This window comes from Amblyraja radiata, chromosome 16 (genome assembly GCF_010909765.2).
Source record: "Amblyraja radiata isolate CabotCenter1 chromosome 16, sAmbRad1.1.pri, whole genome shotgun sequence".
Taxonomy (NCBI): Eukaryota; Metazoa; Chordata; class Chondrichthyes; order Rajiformes; family Rajidae; genus Amblyraja; species Amblyraja radiata.
In genome coordinates, this window is record NC_045971.1 from 31,863,802 (window position 1) to 31,884,885 (window position 21,084).

Here is a 21,084-nt window from a genome sequence, read left to right on the forward strand (position 1 = left end):
TATGGGCCAAATGCAGGCAGATGACACTAGTGTAGCATGGACATGTTGGCCGGTGTGGGCAAGTTGGGCCGAAGGGTCTGTTTCCACTCTGTATCACTCTGTGACTCTAATAGCCAATTCCAAACCCACAGAACCAGAGCTCAGGCAAGTCACCCTCAATCCCGAGCGAATGCCAAAGAAACAAGGCAGAACCCCAGCATCCAGCAAAGAATAGAAAGTACAAAGCTGATTAAAGATCTGATAATAAAAATGAACTACAGATACTGGTCTATACCAAAAATGGACCCAAAGTGCTGGAGTAACTCAGCAGGTCAGGCAACATCTCTGGGGAACATGGATAGGTGACGATTTGGGTCAGGACCCTTGTTCAGACTGATTGCCACCCATCCATGTTCTCCAGAGATGCTAGCTGACCTGCTGAGTTACTCTAGCATTTTGTGGGATGATTTGATTGCATAAGGATACACACAGTGCCTTTGTTTATGGTGGTACACGTAGTCCATCGTAATGGCGTCTCTGTTAAGTCAAACGTCATTCATTTGTTTACCGCCCACGTGACACGTATCTTGGCTAATCATGCGTGCCAGCACCTATTAGTCTGCAAACTAAGCACAGGGTGCACTCTGTGTGGATGGAGAGGCACCAAGTGGAGGCTGTCCTCAGCATAATGTGTGATTTTGTTGCTAGAATAAGCATGTGGTGCTGGGTGAGACGTCAGCTGGCATCGGATACCAAAGGGGAGGGGAGCAGACTTCAGCTGCCGTTTGGCTCTCCATTTTCATTGCAGTTAATCATGTGAAGCTGTTCAACAGGGTGAAATCTTTCCTGCATGACTGCCCAGCATATCTTGTGTGCTGACACAAAGAAACAATCAATTTTGCAGGTTCATCAGTTCAAGGAGCAGAATTAGGCCATTCGGCCTATCAAGTCTACTCCACCATTCAACAATGGCTGATCTTTCTTTCCCTCTCAACCCCATTCTCCTGCCCCATCACCCCTGACACCCTATTATAACCCACACTGGAGTCACCTTATCAGCGCAGCGGTAGAGTTGCTGCCTTACAGCACCAGAGACCCCGGTCCAATCCTGACTACGAATGCTGTCTGTACGGAGTTTGCACGTTCTCCCCGTGACTGGGTTTGTTTTCTCCGGGTTCCTCCCACACTCCAAAGACGTACAGGTTTGTAGATGAATTGGCTTCGGTAAAAATTGTAAATTGCCCCTAGTGTGTAGGATAGTGCTAGTGTGCAGGCATCACTGCTCGTCACGGACTCGGTGGGCAACCATCGATCACCCGTTCACACTAGTTCTATGTTATCCCACTTTCTCATCCACTCCCTACACACTAGGGGCAATAAACAGAGGGCCAACAAACCTACAAACCCACATGTTTTTGGGATGTGGGAGGGAACCCAAGCACCCGGAGGAAACAGGGAGAGCATGCAAACTCCATATAGACAGCACCCTACAGAATGCTACACCCTACAGAATCCTACACCCTACAGAATGTCAGGATCGAACCTAGGTCTCTGGCACTGTGAGACATTAAAGATCAGCTGCTCCGTGGTAGTGCCCATTTGATGACTATTAGATGCCCTTGGGTGACTAGCAACTCTACAAGGTAGCATTTCCTGGACTGTGCAATAAAACAGCCTTGTTTCAATGATCTGTTCAATCTCACCTCCAACCTGCTGTCCTTGACCATAATTCCCAATGGCTCTGGAGAAGACGTTTAATGTGTTGTGATTTATTCTTAAGGTTTGGGTAATGGGATAAAGGCTCATGAAATTAATCATGTCTCTACTACTAGCCTCTGTAACTATATATTATTTTTTTTGCAGTAAAAACTCACAAAATTCTGATAGTGAGGTGGTCCATTTGAAGTTGCAAGTCAAAGCTCTGGCTCAGCTTGTTCTCAGAGGGTAAGATACAATTTATAATCATTACTTTAACCATCTTTCATGGGCATCTTTGTGGAATATCAGACCGATCTAGGATCTCCTGTTTGTTACAGGGATCAGTTACAGTTTAGTTTATTGTCACATGTACTATTGTACAATTAAAATCTTTTGTTGCGTGCTAACCAGTCAGCGGAAAGACAATACAGATTCAGATTCAATTTTAATTGTCATTGTCAGTGTACAGTACAGAGACAACGAAATACATGATCTCTATCACTGATCTAGACCAACAGCTGAGTAGGATACACCACCCTATTGTTTTTTTTACTGCATAACACACAAGCCATTCTTCTATTTTAGTTTGGTTTATTATTTATTATTGTCATGTGTTCTGAGGTACAGTGAAAACCTTTAGTTTGCGTGCGATCTAGTCAGAGAAAAAACGATACATTAATGCAATCAAACCGTCTAGAGTGTACAGATAAAATATAATGGGTACAATAATTAGTGCAAGATATAACATTGAAATCTGATTAAAGATAGTTGAAAGGTCTCCAATGAGGTAGGTGGGAGGTCAGGACCGTACAGTGATGCAACGGTAGAGTTGCTGCTTTACAGCGTCTGAGACCCGAGTTCGATCCTGACTATGGTCGTTGTCTGTACGGAATATGTACGTTCTCTTCGTGACTGCATGAGTTTTCTCCGGGTGCTCCAGCTACCTCCCGCACTCTAAAGAACGTACAGATTTGTAAATTGTCCCCGGCATGTCGGATAGCGCTAGTGTATGGGGTGATCGCTGGTTGGCATGGACTCGGTCGGCCAAAGGGCTTGTTTCCGTACTGTACTTTGCTCTGCATTGCTTTTGGATAGAGAGTTCCAGGCTAAAATGAAGGAATTGTGATATAATTTACAGTAGGAATGATGTTTTCAAATAAGTAAGAATGATGTATAAGTTTAAATAAGAAGGAAGAGAACATGAACATGACCTTAACATATTTGCATCAACTCCCACCACCTTGTTCCAATAATGTAAGGCAGAGTGCTGAGATTGGGTGAGAGAATTGGTGCAGAAGTTAGTTTGAGACTTGCCATGGGCTGGTACTGGAGGAGAAAAAACATTTGATTTATAATTCAGTCACTTCCAGCTATAACCACACTGGTCCCAGTATGTGTAGAATCTCCCAGCACATTAGCAAGCACGTGAATTATTTGAGTTTAGTTTATTGTCACGTGTACCGAGGTACAGTGAAAAGCTTTTGTTGCACGCTAACCAGTCGTCGGAGAGACAACACATGATTACAATCGAGCCGTCCACAGTGTACAGATACATGATAAAGGGAATAATGTGAATAACGTTTAGTGCAAGATAAAGTCCAGCAACACAAGTGAAGTAAAGTCAAGGCAGCGGTAGAGTGGATGCCCTACAGCGCCAGAAATGTGGGTTCGATCCTAACGATGGGTGTTGTCTGTTCAGTGTTTGTACTTTCTCCCCGTGACCACGTGGGTTTTCTCTGAGACCTTCGGTTTCCTCCAGAGACGTACTGGTTTGTCGGTATAATATGGTATAAGAGTAAATTGGCCCTAGCGTGTGTAGGATAGTGGTAATGTGCATGGATCTCTGGTCGGTATGGACTCAGTGGGCTGAAGGGCCTGTTTCCACGCTGTTTCTCTTAACTAAACTAAACAAAGATAGTCTGAGGGTCTCCGATAGTAGCTTAGGACTGCTCTCTAGTTGTTGGTAGGATGGTTCAGTTGCCTGATAACAGCTGGTCAGATACTATCCCTGAATCTGGCATGTGTAGTTTGATACCCATCCTGATACCCAGCTTTATCATGTAGGACTTTTGATACCACAAAGGAAAAGCACCAAAATGAAAATCAGATGCAAAGATCATAATTCACTAGTCTGTCCATTTTGAGGCAGCGTCTGCTCTTGATTTGTATGTGAAGGTCAACAGCCACAGAAAAAGTATATTCTGGACAGATTAAACAGGAAAGAGAGGGTTATCTGATCAGCTGCTCTGCATTAGACTATCTCAAATCAATGAAATTAATCAAGATAGATCTGTCCATGAAGGGGAAATCTAATAAGGCAAGAAACAGAATAAACGAGTATCAGGAGCTCACACAATCTCATAACCTTTTGCCTTTCAACATCAGGGCTTCGCTGCCTGAGCAGATTATACTCCCATTCATCAATTTTGAATCGCCTTCAGATACGGTGGTGAAGAACAGCAGCCTACCAGTGATAGCGCATGTCTATGAGGTAGGTACACAACATTGCTCCACACCATCACCAGTACCTGTGTACATTGTCACCTTAGCATGCAGTGTGCCCTCCCATTTGGGTAAGTGCATCCCAGAATGCTGCTCGGGAACACGATACTGCTGAAGCTGGACACAAAATGCAGGAGTACCTCAGCAGGACAGGCAGCATCTCTGGAGAGAAGGAAAGGGTGATGTTCTTTAGTCAGTCTGAAGAAGGGTCTCTACCCGAAACGTCACCCATTCCTTCTCTCCAGAGATGCTGCCTGTCCCGCTGAGTTACTCCAGCATTTTGTGTCAATCTTCGATTTAAACCAGTATCTGCAGTTTTTTCCTACACACACCATCTTGGGATGTCAGCAAAGAAAGTGATTACTTTTTGTTAAAGCTCATTGAGTCATTGGAGAAAGGACAGGTCTATATATTTAGTGTGGGTGTGCAATTTGAGAGTGAAGTTATCTTAATGAATCCTGCTGATGTCTTCGACAGATTCTATAATCATTTGCTGTGAGAAATTGAATATCTAAAGCGTACTGGAGAACATTGTGTGCATCAACTGTGCAAAACTTAAACAAACCGCAGATACATACATTTAGTTGCAAAATAATAATGGTAATATAATTGATCCTATCCAAGTACAAAATGCACTCTTTGATTCATTTTCTCTGGGAATTAGTTTTCAAATTGTTGTTCAGAATTGATGTTTCACCTTGTTGCCATTTTCTCTGTGATAACATGAAGGTAGAGAAGCAAGAGTAAGCTGCACAGTTCCTTGAATCTGCACCTTCTTCATCAAGATAATGCACCAGCCTCCACCTCGACACATTGTCCTCATTCCCACATAGTTGATTCCCTTAGAGCCCACCACCTCATTTCTCTCCAATATTTTTTTTGTAAATGTCCCTAGTGTGTAGGGTAGTGTTAATGTGCGGGGATCTCTGGTCAGTGCGGATTCGATGGGCCGAACGGCTAGTTTCCGCGCTGTGTCTCTAAACTAAACTAAACTAAACAGAAGAATGGTCTCGACCCGAAACGTCACCTCTCCATAGGTGCTGCCTGTCCCATTGAATTACTCCAGCTTTTTGTGTCTATCTAAACTGAACTAAACCTGGAATATTTCAGGATAATTTCTCATTCTTCCAAACCCAGGAATGCCCAGACACTTTCCACTCAATCTCCTGTCACAGATTGCCCATTACCTTCAGAGATTAGCTGGTCTGGGTGTGTTAGAAAAGGCTAAAAGTGCACACAGTGTGCCCACATCATTCCAGCATGGTCGCCTTCCTTTCAAGCTCCTTGCAGTGAAATCCATTTGGCCTCTTAATTGTATGAAGAATAAAAGTAATCACAAATTTCTGAACACAACAGGATTGTCTGTAGTGTTCAAGAAGGAACTGCAGATGCTGGAAGATCGAAGGTACACAAAAATGCTGGAGAAACTCAGCGGGTGCAGCAGCATCTATGGAGCGAAGGAAATAGGCGACGTTTCGGGCCAAAACCCTTCTTCAGACTGATGGGGGGTGGGGGGGAGAAGGAAGGAAAAAGGGAGGAGGAGGTGCCCGAGGGCGGGGGGGATGGGAGGAGACAGCTCGAGGGTTAAGGAAGGGGAGGAGACAGCAAGGGCTAGCAAAATTGGGAGAATTCAATGTTCAATTGTCTGTAGGCTTGGTATCACGAGCAGATCACATCAGGGTCTTTTATCCCAGTGTGGTCTTGAGTGGCCCCAACGAAGTGAACCAGAGCGCAAACAATGATAAGACAGAATACAGGAAGGAGATGGATATGGAGCGTGATATTAAGACAATGATCCATCGCTCGATGTCAGCAAGACTGCGGGGCTGATTATCAATGTTATGAAGCGGGTGTCGTACATGCCTCAGTTTGTATCAATGGTACCAAAGTGGAGATGGTAAAGAGCTTCAACCTCCTAGGTGTAACTATCATCAACAATTTAATGATAGTTAGGGGCAGCACGGTGGCGCAGCGGTAAAGTTGCTGCCTTACAGCGAATGCAGCGCCGGAGACCCGGGTTCGATCTCGACTATGGGTGGTGTCTGTAAGGGGTCTGTACGTTCTCCCCGTGACATGCGTGGGTTTTCTCTGAGATCTTCGGTTTCCTCTCTCACTCCAAAGACGTACTGGTTAGTATGTTAATTGGCTTGGTAAAATTGCAAATTGCAGAACTTTTTGTTAGAATATGGTCTCCATTCATTGACTATTTGAAGGGGTAGATCGGTTCAGCACGGGAATCTAACTGAAGCTTGAAATCAGGATTAGATGAAAAGTTATACTTTATAATCTACGAAACGATCTCAAATTATGTATTATTAGTAAATCATTCCATTCTTTTTTTTTATCTTGACATTTGTGGGGTTTTTTTCTCTTTTCTTCTTACTTCCTATCTATATTAAAAAAAAATGCAAATCGTGTTAGTGTGCGGGGATCGCTGATGGGCCGAAGGGCCTCGGTGGGCCGAAGGGCCTACTTCACGCTGTATCTCTAAACTAAACTCAAAATGAGGGATAGCGTGTTAAATGAGTGTGAAGAGATGTACTAACCAAAGATCCTATAGCAAGCAAGATAGATCACTCGACGAAAAAGACGTAGTACGGTCATGGGCAGATTCATGGGTAATTTTAGGCCCCATTTCCGTAACCGGCTTCCGTCTCCACACCAAAGATCCCATAGCGGAGCAAAGATAACTAATGCGGAGACGGAAGCCGGTTACGGAAACATCCTCGTAAAAATAAAAGTTATTTGGTAAAAATCTTCTCCTCATTTTCAGAATTTTAATTTATTAACACAAACTGTTCCCCCGCAACGTTGATTACACTGCGAGTCGGGTCGGGTCGGGTCGGGTTACGGAAATGGATGAAAAAAAGGCCCATGTTCCGTTCCGTTGCGTACTGCATGTCAGCCCATTGCATTTAGCAGGAGTGGTCTATCTTGCTTCACTATAGGATCTTTGGTACTTACTGATTGATGAAATGATTGTAATGTAATATAACACCCTCTTTATCTGATCCCAGTTACACAACAAAGGCCCATCCGTCATTAGTAAAGCCATTGTGGAAATGGACTGGCCTGCAGACTTCAATGGCATTAATCTCCTGTTCAAATCAATGGTTGAACCAACAAATGAAATCAAGTGCACTGTAAACTCCACTGAAGCTGAGAGCTGGGTAAGATTTTAGATTTGCATTGGAATAGTAATGGCAAGATGGGAGTGACACTCTGGTGACGATTGAAATGCAAAAATAAAGAATGCAGATGTTGGTAATCTGTAACAAAAGCAGAAAATGACAGTAATATCCAAAGGGCCAGACAGCACCTGCAAGTGAAAAGCAGTGGTTGTGTTTCAGATCAATAACCTTTCATCAGAACAAGGAATAGTCAGAAATGAAAGATATTTTGAGCAGCAGAGAAACTGGAGGGATGGGGAGAACAAAGGGAACAAGATAATAAGTTCTGGAGATCATGAGGGGAATAGGTAGGATGAATGCACAATCTCTTACCCAGAATAGGTGGATCAGAAACCAGAGGACACAGGTGAAAGGTGAGAGGAGAAAGAGTTAGGAACCTGAGGGGCAACTTTTTCACACATCAAGAGTGATGGGTATACGGAATGCCAGACAAGATAGTTAAGACAGGTACTAGAACAACATGGAAATAAAATTGGACAGGTACATGGATAGGAACGTTTAAGAAGGATATGGGCCAAATGCGGGCGGGTAGGACTAGTGTAGATAGGACATCTTGGTCGGCATGGGCAAGTTGGGCCAAAGGGCCTGTTTCCACACTGTATGACTCCATGGCAGATCATGGAAAATTTAGTCTGATGTTCCTTAATGAAATTGTTAAAAATAGATTCATGATCTAACTGTGATTGTTGTCAAAAAATCTCAAGCATATTTAGTAAGTTATACTCTTCTTTTACCTGTAGGTCCTGTCCTTAAGCACGAAGAGTCCATTTACTACTGAGAACATTCGTCATGAATTGAATAAAAGAGACGTCAGCAAACCTGAAGCTTTAGTGGAGGAAACCATCTTAAATTTGGTAAGAATGATCATCAAAAACTCATATGAAAATTATTTGATGTTCTAATTTTCGTTTGTTATTATAAAGTCACTCTCTGCACACAATTATCCCATGCTTTTGATATGAAATAATATCTTGGCATATTAATTGGTTCCATCTTTCCTGTTGGCTGAGTCTGCATAGAGTGAAGGACCTATCCCACTTTGCGATTTTTTCAGCGACAACAAACGCCCTAAAAACCATCAAATTGTACGACACGCCGCGCCACCCGCCTTCAACACAAGGTTACGCCGAAGTACAATAATCACATTGGAAATGAACTTATCTGCAATAAATCTAAGGACCAATAACTTTTTAAAGGATAAGTCAGCACTATATATACCCGCATCACCAGCCTTCACCTGCAGGACAGGATTAGTCAGCGTGTGACAGGGCGCACAACATGATAAGACACCCAGCTGTCGCCTGAAGATTTTGAACATTCCAAACTCCAGGGGCGACAGGGAGACACCGCGCGTCATTACATGCGTCACCCCGCGTCACGCCCCGATCACGCCGCGACAACCTCTTTTCAGGCTGTCGCCGAAAATGTCGCCCAAGTGGGACAGACCCTTGAGTTGCCATCTACATACATTGGAAGAACACAAACTACTGGAGTAACTCAGCGGGCCAGGCAGGATCGCTGGAAAACATGTTTTGGGTCAAAATACATTCTTCACACATGTTCTTTTTTGTAAAGCAGTCTATCGGTTCTTTGTTTCCACATTGAGAGGATGCTGGCCCATTTACTGCTAACTTTCTGCTGTCAAAAATGTAACAAAAGGCATGCAGGTGCAAAGTGGTTGTAATGCAAAAGAGTTGCCTCACTTATAATCACACATTCAGAGCCCAAGGCAGGATAAGCATTTCAATCCATAGCTTCATTAAAACCAGCACATTCCAAGTACAATAGACTCCTGGACCATTTAGGTCTACATTTAAAATGGTTTCTGCTTGCTTATTCTAAACAAAGGATAATTTCCTGTCAACTGTGATAGTTCCCACTTCTATTTTCTTACGTTTAATGATTCAAGAATTTTCAGGAAAATATTGTGGGTCAGGTTAAACATTTTTTTTAAATTCCCCTACCTTGGGCCTACTCTGTAGACTGTTGGTGTCAGATCGTGGGAATATGCAATTTTGGAATAGGATCTCTAAAGATTTTGCATGCTTTCTGGGAGATCTTGGCGATGGACAATAGTCCATCTAGTTCATTGTTGTGTGATTTGTGAGCAAGTATACGTACATTAATCCTATCAACTTTGACATCAGTCAGGTCTACCTTCACCTCTTTAGATGGCCTGAGTTTACCATTAGATTTTACCAAATTATGCAATGACTCTTGATGGCTCTTTACCAATCTGTTAACATTGCAATATAATGCTTGTTTTTATCGGGAATCATTCGGGCTATCAATAACAATAACCATTTTGTCCAGTTAATGATATTTGTCCTAGATACCAAAATCTTGCCCAGCCGATTATTAACAAAATAGGCTTTGAATCCCAAAGGCATTAACTCTTCATCTGGGCTGACTCATGGTGGAAATAAATCATGCTTGCGTTTCTGACGTGCTTTTTTATTAAGGAGTGCATTGGTTATGAACATTATATTGTGAGAGGATAAAGCATTACTACCTCTGCATGGGTCTAACAAACATTAAGGCTGATTAAGGTTGTCTTCATTTTAGACCTGTGACGTTTCCAAATGTGTGAAAATTGTGTGCCATGTGGGTCGTCTGGAGGGAAATAAGAGAGCAGTGATCAGCATACAATCCACTCTCAGAATGGAGCCCTTCATAAAGGTAAACCACAGCTTCAGCTTCCAAGTCAGTCATATCATGGTGATGAAAATAATATTACAGTGGTGGATGGTTATAGTAATCCCACCTAATCCACGCCCACCAGCGATCCCCACGCACTAACGCTGTCCTACATACACTAGGGACAATTTACAAATTTACCAAGCCAATGAACCTACAAACCTGTATGATTTTGGAGTGTGGGAGGAAACCGGAGATCCCGGAAAAAATCCACGCAGGTCATGGGGAAAACGTACAAACTCCGTACAGACAGCATCTGTAGCCATGATCAAACCCGGGTCTCTGGCGCTGTGAGGCAGCAACTCTACCACTGTGCCACCGTGCCGTCACAGTAGTTAGAGGAAATTTGATAAAACGAGAGACCAAGCATAGACTAGGTGACTGTTTCACCGAATATTTACACTTGTTCCATCTAGGCCTTCTGGATCTCCCGTTCCCATACTGTTCTTTCTGTCCTGGGCCTCGTCCATTGCCAGAGTGAGGCCACTGGCAAACTGGAGGAACAGCACCTCATATTCCACTTGGGTAGCTTCCAACATAATGGGATGAACACTGAATTCCTCAAGTTCCCAACACTTATCTACATGGATCTTAAAAAGAAATAAAATGCTGGAGTAACTCAGAGGGACAAGCAGCATCTCTGGATATATAGAATAGGTGACAAGAAACTTCTTGTGAAGGGCCTGCAGAAGGGTCTCGACCCAAAACGTCACCCATTCCTTCTATCCAGAGATGCTGCCTGTCCCTCTGCGTTACTCCAGCATTTTATGCGCATCTTCAGTGTAAAGCAGCATCTGCAGTTCCGTCCTATACATGAATCTTAATTTTGTCTAGAAAATAACGGGGAAGAAGTAAACAAAACCACAAATTTGTGTTTTGCAGAATCAATACAAACAGTATACTTTCCAGTCCAGAGCATCTTTCATTGTGCAAGAAATGCCGTACAAAGTACAGCCTGAAGAATTCCCCAGTGGCAATACCATGGTGAGTACCGACGATTCCGATTCCAGCTGTTGGAACCCATCCAAGCTCCAGCCACGCGGCATATTGGTTAACATAGAGGTGTTATGAATAAATGCAGCAAGGATTCTCCCAGTCAGACAACATATTCACTGGAAGACTGGTGGGCCTGTCCCACTTAGGTGACTCTTTAGGCGCGTGCCAGGGACTAGTTTTAATGGAATCCATCTACGACACCTGGCGACAATCTACGACAGCACCTATATCAATCTACGACAGCACCTATATCAACCTACGACAGTACCTATATCAACCTACGACAGCACCTATATCAACCTACGACAGCACCTATATCAATCTACGACAGCACCTATATCAACCTACGACAGCACCTATATCAACCTACGACAGCACCTATATCAATCTACGACAGCACCTATATCAACCTACGACAGCACCTATATCAACCTACGACAGCACCTATATCAATCTACGACAGCACCTATATCAACCTACGACAGCACCTATATCAACCTACGACAGCACCTATATCAATCTACGACAGCACCTATATCAATCTACGACAGCACCTATATCAATCTACGACAGCACCTATATATCAATCTACGACAGCAAAAATTCCAAGTCACTTTTATTTCTATAGCACATTTAAAAAAACAACTCTCGTTGACCAAAGTGCTTTATATTGGTGGAGGTACTAACGTTATACAACAGTGGTTCATAGACTAGGTAATACATAAATACATACATATAGCCCTCCCTCAGAGGACGCCAAGAAAGGCTTGAGAGTAAAGATGAGTTTTAAGTCTCGACTTAAAAGAGTCGATGGAGGGGGCAATTCTGATGGGAAGAGGGATGCTGTTCCACAGTCTAGGAGCTGCTGTTGCCACTGTCGCCACTGTTGCTGAAAATTTTTCAACATGTTAAAAATTTTGTGGCAATCACCTGTAGTCATCCCAAAAATCACCTAAGTGGGACAGGCCCTTTAGGCTGCAAGTGGGAATCTTTTGCTGATGTTATCCATAATGGAACACTCATCCGCCCACTTGCATTTGCCTCATTAATCTGTTCACTGCCAAGCATTATTTTCACTATTGGCCATGACCTGATTTTACTCAGGGGTGGCGCTGAACAGGTTAAAGAATTGAAGGAATAAATTTGACTTGATCTCAGAATCTTAAGATAGCGTAATTAGTAGAACTACTGCCTTCACTGCTCCAGTGACGGGTCCAAACGTGACCTCTTGTGTCTATGTGGAGTTTGTATATTCTGCCCGTGACCATATGGAAATCCTCCCACACGTTCTAGTTTTTTTCTTGCATTCCAAAGACATGCGGTTTGATAGATTAATTGACCGCTGTAAAGAGGAACAAATGTAGGGGATAGACAAAAATGCTGAAGAAACTCAGCGGGTGAGGCAGCATCTATGGAGCGAAGGAAATAGGCAACATTTCGGGCCGAAACATTGCCTATTTCCTTCGCTCCATAGATGCTGCCTCACCTGCTGAATTTCTCCAGCATTTATGTCTACCTTCGATTTTCCAGTATCTGCAGTTCCTTCTTAAACAAATGTAGACAATAGGTGCAGGAGAAGGCCATTCGGCCCTTCGAACCAGCACTGCCATTCAATGTGATCATGGCTGATCATCCCCAATCAGTACCCCGTTCCTGCCTTTTCCCCATATCCCCTGACTCCGCTACCTTTAAGAGCCCTATCTAGCTCTCTCTTGAAAGCATCCAGAGAATCGGCCTCCACCACCCTCTGAGGCAGAGAATTCCACAGACGGCAGCGAATTTCACAGTAGTGGATGGTGGGATCTGGAGGAGTTAATGAGTGTGCGGAGAGAATAAAATGAGATTAGGCTAAGATTCATGTAAACAGTGGTTGATGGTTGGTGCAGACATGGTGAGCTCAAGGGTTGGCTTCCATCCTGTATGAGTCCGTGGCTTATCCAACATCAAGATATCCAAAAAACATCTTATAATCATTGAGATGTACAGACATAAGAAAATGAGCTTGCCAATTTATACAATGCAAATGTATAGGGTCTCGACACGAAGCATCACCCATTCCTTCTCTCCAGAGACACTGCCTGGCCCGCTGAGTTACTCCAGCATTTTATGTTCATCTTCTGTGTACAGCAGCAAAAAAACATCTTGTAATCATTGAGGTGTACACTGAGTTACACCAGCCTTTTGTGTCTTATACAATGCAAAACACAATAATATGGTGAGAACACTTGTATTCTTCAATACGGTGCAGTGGAGGTGTTTTGCATTCATCAAGGAGGCAGATGGAGCCTGGGTTTAGTTCTTCATCTATAACAAGACCTCCCCTTCTGGGACACCAGCTTGTAAATGTAGCGATTTTAACAATCGATATCAAGGGATATATTTCTGTGGAGCCTATGAAGACACTGTCCAATCATGGAGTGCAGGAATTTTCTTCTCAAAGTAATATTCGGGGCCAATAATGAGAAGTACGTATGAACGAACATAGGAGTAGGTCCCTCAGCTCTAGAGCCCACCTCAATATTCAATACACCCATGGCTGAACTGGCTGGGACTCATCTCCTTTCCTGTGCTATTTCCTCCTTGACCTTAATTCTCAGATAATTCAAAAATATATCTACTTTAAATATCCCTAATAATCCTGCCTCCATGATTCTCCAGGGAAGAGAATTTTCTGAGATTCACCACCTTCTGAGAAGTTCGAATGCCCCTCAGTTTTAAAAGACCATCCTCTAATCTTGTAACCATTATTCTTCATTCAAGATTTTCCGACATTTAAAGAGAGCTCCATATCTACTTTGTGTAGGAAGGAACTGCAGATGCTGGTTTAAACTGAAGATAGACACAAAAAGCTGGAGTAACTCAGCGGGGTCAGATAGCATCTCTGGAGAAAAGGAATAGGTGATGTTTCAGGTCGAGACCCTTCTTCAGACTGGGTCTCTCATTTCCCTTTCCCTGAGTCTTAAGATGCCAATGCTTCAATGAGACCATCCCTGAGTTCTCTCACTTCAAAAGAATATAGATCTAGTCTATTTAGCCTTGTGATAAGCTACCAGCTCATCCCAAGAAATGGCATAGTGAATCTCTCTTGGGCTGTGTCCAAAGCTAGTGAACCCTTTCTTGAATAAGGAAACCAAAGCCAAAGTAGAATGCTCTAGATCAGTGGTTCTTAACCTGGGGTCGTGACCCCCTATGGGTCATTTGGGGCTTTGCCAGGGGTCATGAAGGGGACACAAATAACATATCTATTTGTTGAGCCCAAGTTTAGAAACCTAACAAAGGTGCATACCACACACAGTATTTTATTTGTGTATGCTCGTACTGGTGCCTAAAAGGTTAAGAACCACTGCTCTAGATGAGGTCACACCAACACCTTGTATAACTGTATAACTCTTTTACATCTCTAAACTAGAACACTCGAGTCATAGAGTCATGGAGTGACCCAGTGTGAAAACAGGCTCTTCGGCCCAACTTGCCCACATCGGCCAACATGTCCCAGGTGCACTAGTGCCAGGATTTGATCCATATCACTGCAAACCTGACCTATCCTTGTCTGACCACTACCTGTCTAACTGCTTCTTAAACGTTGGGATAGTCCCTGCCTCTACCACCTCGTCTGGCAGCTTGTTCTATACACCCACCACCCTTTGTGTAAAAAATCACCCCTCAGATTTATTTTAAATCCTTTCCCCTTCACCTTAAACATATGTCCTCTGATCCTCGATTCAACTACTCTGGGCAAGAGACTCTGTGCATCAACCCGATCTACTCCTCTCATGATCTTATACACCTCTTGCAACAAATGGCGAGTATTCCATTTGCCTTCCTATTATTTGCTAATTTCTTGGTAATTGTGTACAAGAACAAAGGCGTCACAGTGGTGCAGCTGATAACAATTACAGCACGGAAACAGGCCATCTCGACCCCTCTAGTCCGTGCCGAACACATAGTCTCCCCTAGTCCCATATACCTGCGCTCAGACCATAACCCTCCATTCCTTTCCCATCCATATAACTATCCAATTTATTTTTAAATTATAAAAACGAACCTGCCTCCACCACCTTCACTGGAAGCTCATTCCACACAGCTACCACTCTCTGAGTAAAGAAGTTCCCCCTCATGTTACCCCTAAACTTCAGTCCCTTAATTCTCAAATTAGATAGATTTGCTGCCTCACGGTGCCAGAGATCCAGGTTCAATCCTGACCTCGGGTGCTGTCCATGTGGAGTTTTCACATTCTCCCTGTGACCACGTGGGTTTCCTCCAGGTGCTCTGGCTTCCTCCCAAGTCCCAAAGACATGCGGGTTGGTAGGTTAATTGGCCTCTGTAAATTGTCCCTAGTGTTTAGGGAGTGAATGAGAAAATGGGATGACATAGAACTTGTGTGAATGAGTGATAGATGGTTGGCATGGACTCGGTGGGCCGAAGGGCCTGTTTCCATGCCATATAGCCCAACTAAACACTTGGATCCCTTTGTACAGTTACACATCGGCAATCTTTCTCCATTTAGATAAGTCACGGTTAAGGGCCTGTCCCACTTGGCGATTTTTTCGGCGACTGCCGGCATCATTGATTGACGTATCAGGTCACCGAAAGATTTGCAGCGTGATACGGTGTGATACGGCGGCGATGCAGCGTGACGCGGCGTGATGACGTATGATGCATGGTGATTTTTCAAGTGTCGCATCATTTTTTTTGTCGCCGCTGGATTTTGAAATGTTCAAAATCTTTTGGCGACACTTAGATCCTTCTTGCTGGAGTGCATAACATCATACTTCCGCACATTCAACTCCAGCTGTTATCAGGCAACTGAATCATCCTACCATAACCTGAGAGCAGTGCCGAATTACTATGTACCTCATTGGTGACCATCAGCCTATTCTGGATCGGACTTTGCTGGCCTTGCCTTGCACTAAACATTATTCCCTTATCATGTGTCTATACACTGTAAATGCATCGATTGTAATCTTGTATTGTCTTTCCGCTGACTGGTGAATACGCAACAAAAAGATTTTCACTGTATCTCGAAATAAACAAAAGTGAATCTGAAATGAATTGAGTGACCAAGTTTTCATCTGCTCACTCAACCTACCTGTATCCAGTTGCAGAATCCCAACATCGACATCAAAACATGCCTTCACATTTATTTTTGTGTCTTCAGCAATCTTGGATATATTGCCCCCCCCCCCTCCCCCCGCATCAGAGCATTTGGAAATTATGCCATATCAGAATCAAATACACAGGACAAGATGTTAAGAAGTCCCTTGTGCCAATAGGTGGGGAGCATTTCACGACATTCGTTGATTGTTGAGAGTGGTAGATGCTCAACATCTGTGGGGGGGGGGCGGGGGGGGGGGGGGGTGGGGGAGTGGATACGTATATCTTGGCCTGGGTAACCTTTAGGACAGTTGGGCACAGGACACATCAGTAGTGTACCCTTGCATCACTGGGTGTTTCAGCCTTTTAACACTATACACCCTCCGCTGCAGGATGATCAGCCCTCAGCGCGTGTCCCGTGTCAAACCGTCCCAAAGATTCACCCTGAAATACTTGGGGCCCAGCATGGGTCTTTCCGCTTGAGCCAAATCCACCGGCTGCTTCTCTCAGCCGCCTCTGAGAGTGATCTTATGGTCTTCCGCAGAGCCTGACCGTGGATTCCAAGCTCCTTCAGTTTACAAATGTGAACCGTTGATTCAATGCTCAAATGTTTGAAATCTAATAATAATCTTAGAACTTCATTTTTTAAACAGTTAGTCACAGTAATACCATGTCATTAAAAACCCATTGGCTTCATGAGAAAAAATTGCAGGTGCCCTGGTTGAGATGTCATTAAATACTGGTGAGGTGACGGAAAACTGGAGGGAAGTAAATGCTGTGCCTCTATTTAAGACGGGCGGAAAGGAAAATCCTGGGAACTATAGGCCAGTGAGCCTGACGTATGTGGTCGGAAAGTTATTAGAGAGTATTCTGAGGGATAAAATGAACATGCATTTGCAGAGATGTTTGATTAGGGATAGTCAACATGGTTTTGTACGTGGGAGATCATGTCTCATGGATCTGACTGAGTTTCTTGAAGATGCGACCAAAAAGGTTGATGAGGGCAGAGCTGTAGACTTTGTATATATGGACTTCAGCAGGGCATTTGACAAGGTGCCACATGGTAGGCTGCTCTGGAAGGTTAGATCGCATGGGATCCATGAGGGCTATCCGACTGTACAGAAAATTGGCTTCATGGAAGGAAGCATAGGGTGATGGTGAAAGATAGTTTTTTGGACTGGAGGCCTTTGTCTAGTGGTGTGCCTCAAAGATTGGTGCTGGGCCCATTGCTGTTTGTGTTTATATCAATGAGAATGTACAAGGCAGGATTAGTAAATTTGCAGATGACACTAAAGTGGACAACATGGTAGATAGTGAAGATGGTTCTTGGTTCTTGGTTCTCCAAAATATTCCAAATGGAATCTAAACTGGAGGTGGCAGAGGGTGGACTTTAGCAAAAAAGGATTCTTGGAGAAGAAGAGCTCCCTTAAATTGGTTATCAAAGGTTACAGCAGGATTGTGATCAGTTGAACAAGTGGGCAGAGGATGGTTAATATATTTTAATGAAGATAAATTTGTTGTATTTTGGGCAAAGTCCAACAAGGCTAATGAGTCCCCAGTGTGTTCTTTTTTTAAATCTCTTACCTCGATGGAGATGCGACTTTTTGTGTATCGTATTTCCATCCGCACTGCGGCCTAACATCGAGGAGTTGGCGGCCTTTGCTGGAGACCAACTTTGTGAGCTTCAACCGCGGGAGCCTGCGGACTTAACATCGTGGACCTCACGGTCCCAGGTTAGAGGCCGACTTCGAGAGTTACAAGCTGCAGCAGCTTTGACTGCCCCAACATGGGAGCTTCGATCGCCGGCTGCTGATGGTTCGACTTCTCCGACCGCGAGAGAATAAAGAGGAAGAAGATTGCCTTCCATCAGAGTGAGGAATGTGGAGAATCCATTGTGGTGGTTGTTTATGTTAACTTTTATGTAGTTGTGTGTCTTGTTGCTTTAAAACATTTTTTAGTATGGCTGTATGGTAAATCGAATTTCACTGTACCTTAATTGGTACACGTTACAATAAACTGGCATTGAAACGAAACCTTGATATCTATAACTAAATATCTATAATTATATATCTATAATAACTATATCTATGTATATCTATAACTATAACTACAACTATAACTATATCTATAACTAAAACTATAATGTTTAAATGTTATAAGTGCCTTCCATTACAAGGGTATCTCCTTCTATTTGCAGGTAGAATCCATCATTGAATGCAGTGAACCAGAGGGAGCCGGGACTGTGCCAGTCTGGTGTATTATTGTAGCTTTGCTCGGGGGCTTGCTACTCATAGCTACGGTGGCATTCATCCTTTGGAAGGTATGTGTGTGGATGCATCTTCCCGCAGAAAAATGCAGATGCTGCAAATCTGACATAATAACTGAAATTGCTAGAAAACATACAGCAGGTCAAGCAGCATCTGTGGTAGATAGAAACAGTGTTAACGTTTCGCTTGAGATCCTTCATCAGAATTGGGAAAGAGATGAAAAAGCCTCATTCGAAGTTGCAGAGAATGTAACAGATGTGCTGTGTAGGAAGAAACTGCAGTTTAACTACTGGTTTAAAGATAGGCACAAAAAAGCTGGAGTAACTCAACGGGTCAGACAGCACCTCTGGAGAATAGGACCAGGTGACGTTTCAGGTCGAGACCCTTCTACAGACTAGTTAGAGAAAAGGGAGTCGAGAGTATAGGCGCTGATGTCGAGAGATAAAGAACAATGAATGAAAGATATGCAAAAAATTAACAATGATGAAGGAAACAGCTGTCTCCGGAGAGAAGGAAGAGGTGATATTTTGGGTCGATACCCTTCTTCAGACTGGGAGTTAGGGGAAACTGAGAGTCAGAGAGATTGTTGGGAATGATTGAAAGTAACACTGGGATATTGGTGATAGGTTGAGTCCAGTTAAGCGAGGCAGTTAGAGGGTGATTATACTTTGTCCTTGGACACAGAGATTGATAAGATTGGGAAGGCAGCTACAACTCTCACTCACTTCACAACTCGAGTGTGGACCAACCCAAAGCTGACGGTGAAGACAAAGATAGTAGTGTACAATGCCTGTGTCAACAGCACGCTGAGTACGGCAGTGAGACATGGACTACATATGCCAGAAAGGAGAAAAGATTCAACACCTTCCACCTTAGAAGCATCCGCCGTATCCTGGGCATATCCTGGCAAGACAGAGTGTCCAACACCGAGATCCTGTCTCGCGCTGGCCTTCCCAGTATGTACACTCTAATCAGGCAGACAAGACTGCGTCCACTGCATGGAGGATGTCCGTGTTCCAAAAGACATCCTCTATGGAGAGCTGACATCTGGAAGGAGAACCATCGGCCGCCCCCAGCTACGTTACAAGGATGTCTGCAAGTGAGATATGAAGGTGCTCGACATCGATGTGGAGTCCTGGGACAGCCTTGCAGCTGACCGCACGAGGTGGAGAGGTACCCTGAACCAACATCTCAAAACGGGGGAAGAGAAACTGTTGAACGCAGCGGCAGACAAGCGGGTGCGCAGAAAGGAGCGCAGCAACTTCAACAAACCAGAGACCACACACACAAATGTGACCTTTGCCACAGAGACTGTCACTCCCGCATTGGTCTCTTCAGCCACAAGCGATGCTGCTCCAGCCGAGGTTTGGAGCAAGCAGCCAACAAGTAGGATGCATCGCCCATGGTCAGTCATGACCGAAGGGGGGCCTATACTTTGTCTGTTCTATCAGCTGTACAGGCAGGGCTATGGGACATGCCCAGTGGCCATTGCTGTTGTAAGCTATCCATCTGAGACTGTGGCTCAGTTTTTTCCTCACCATTATTAAGTTTAGGGTTATTATTGCCGAGGTACGGCGAAAAGCTTTGTTCTGCATTCTATCCAATCAAATCAGATATACCACACAAAAGGACAGCAGTTGCTGCCTTACAGCACTTACAGACTGTCTGTATGGAGTTTGTACGCTCTCCCCGTTTTCCCCGAGATATTTGGTTTCCCCCCACACTCCAAAGACATACAGGTTTGTAGGTTAATTGGCTTGGTGTATGTGTAATTTGTTCCTAGTGTGTGTAGGATAGTGTCAATGTGCAGGGATCGCTGGTCGGTGCGGACTTGGTGGGCTGAAGGGCCTGTTTCCGCACTGTATCTCTAAACTAAACTAAACATAAATTCAATCAAGTCAAATTCAAGTACAGTAGGTGGAGCAAAGGGGAAGATACTGAGTGCAGAATATAGTTCACAGCATGGGAGAGCAACAGTCCCATAGACAAAAGTTCAAAGTCCTTAATGGCATTTTTTGGTGGATATCTGCAATGATTAGTGCGGGTGTCAGAGGTTATGGGGAGAAGGCAGTAGAATGGGGTTGAGAGGGAAATATAGATCAGACATGATTGAATGGCGGAGTTGACTTGATGGGCCGAATGGCCTAATTTGGCTCATTATGAACTCATGAACTTATGAAAGACTGTTCAGAAGCCTAATAACAGAGGGGACGAACAATAGTCAAGGGAAGATACAATGTAGAGTATATCCGATCTATTTGGATAGCATGCAAAACAAAGCTTTTCACTGCACCCCGGTATACGTGGAAATGATAAACTTAAACCAAAAGTTGAAGATGCAGAGTGCAGAATATAGTTCTCAGCATTGTAGAGCATCAGTTCCATAGACAAAAGAACAATATCCATAATTGGGTAGAGGTGAATTAGACAGCAGCCTAGCTTATGGAAGGTCCATTCAGAAGCCTGATAACAAAGGGGAAGAAGTTATTCAGTAGCTTCTGCCAGATGGGAGCAGGGAGAAGAAGGAATGACAAGGATTGTACATGTCTGTCCATGTTGGTTGCTTTTCCAGGGGCCAGGGCGAAGTGTCGGTGGATTCAATGGCGGGAAGTTCAGTCTGACCTGCCGGGCATATCACACATTGCTGATTTATGTAACAC

The 21,084-nt window shown here is 43.8% G+C and overlaps 1 protein-coding gene across 1 annotated transcript in view; it reads left to right on the forward strand.

The window, feature by feature from the left end:
- Positions 1-21,084, forward strand: part of LOC116982094 (integrin alpha-8-like) — a 132,593-nt gene that overhangs the window by 109,338 nt on the left and 2,171 nt on the right. Inside the window, exons 23-29 of the mRNA XM_033035410.1 lie at positions 1,843-1,923; positions 4,063-4,168; positions 7,197-7,349; positions 8,111-8,224; positions 9,936-10,049; positions 10,950-11,051; positions 18,355-18,477. Of these exons, the coding sequence (XP_032891301.1) occupies positions 1,843-1,923; positions 4,063-4,168; positions 7,197-7,349; positions 8,111-8,224; positions 9,936-10,049; positions 10,950-11,051; positions 18,355-18,477 (793 nt within the window). The remainder of the gene's footprint in view (positions 1-1,842; positions 1,924-4,062; positions 4,169-7,196; positions 7,350-8,110; positions 8,225-9,935; positions 10,050-10,949; positions 11,052-18,354; positions 18,478-21,084) is intronic.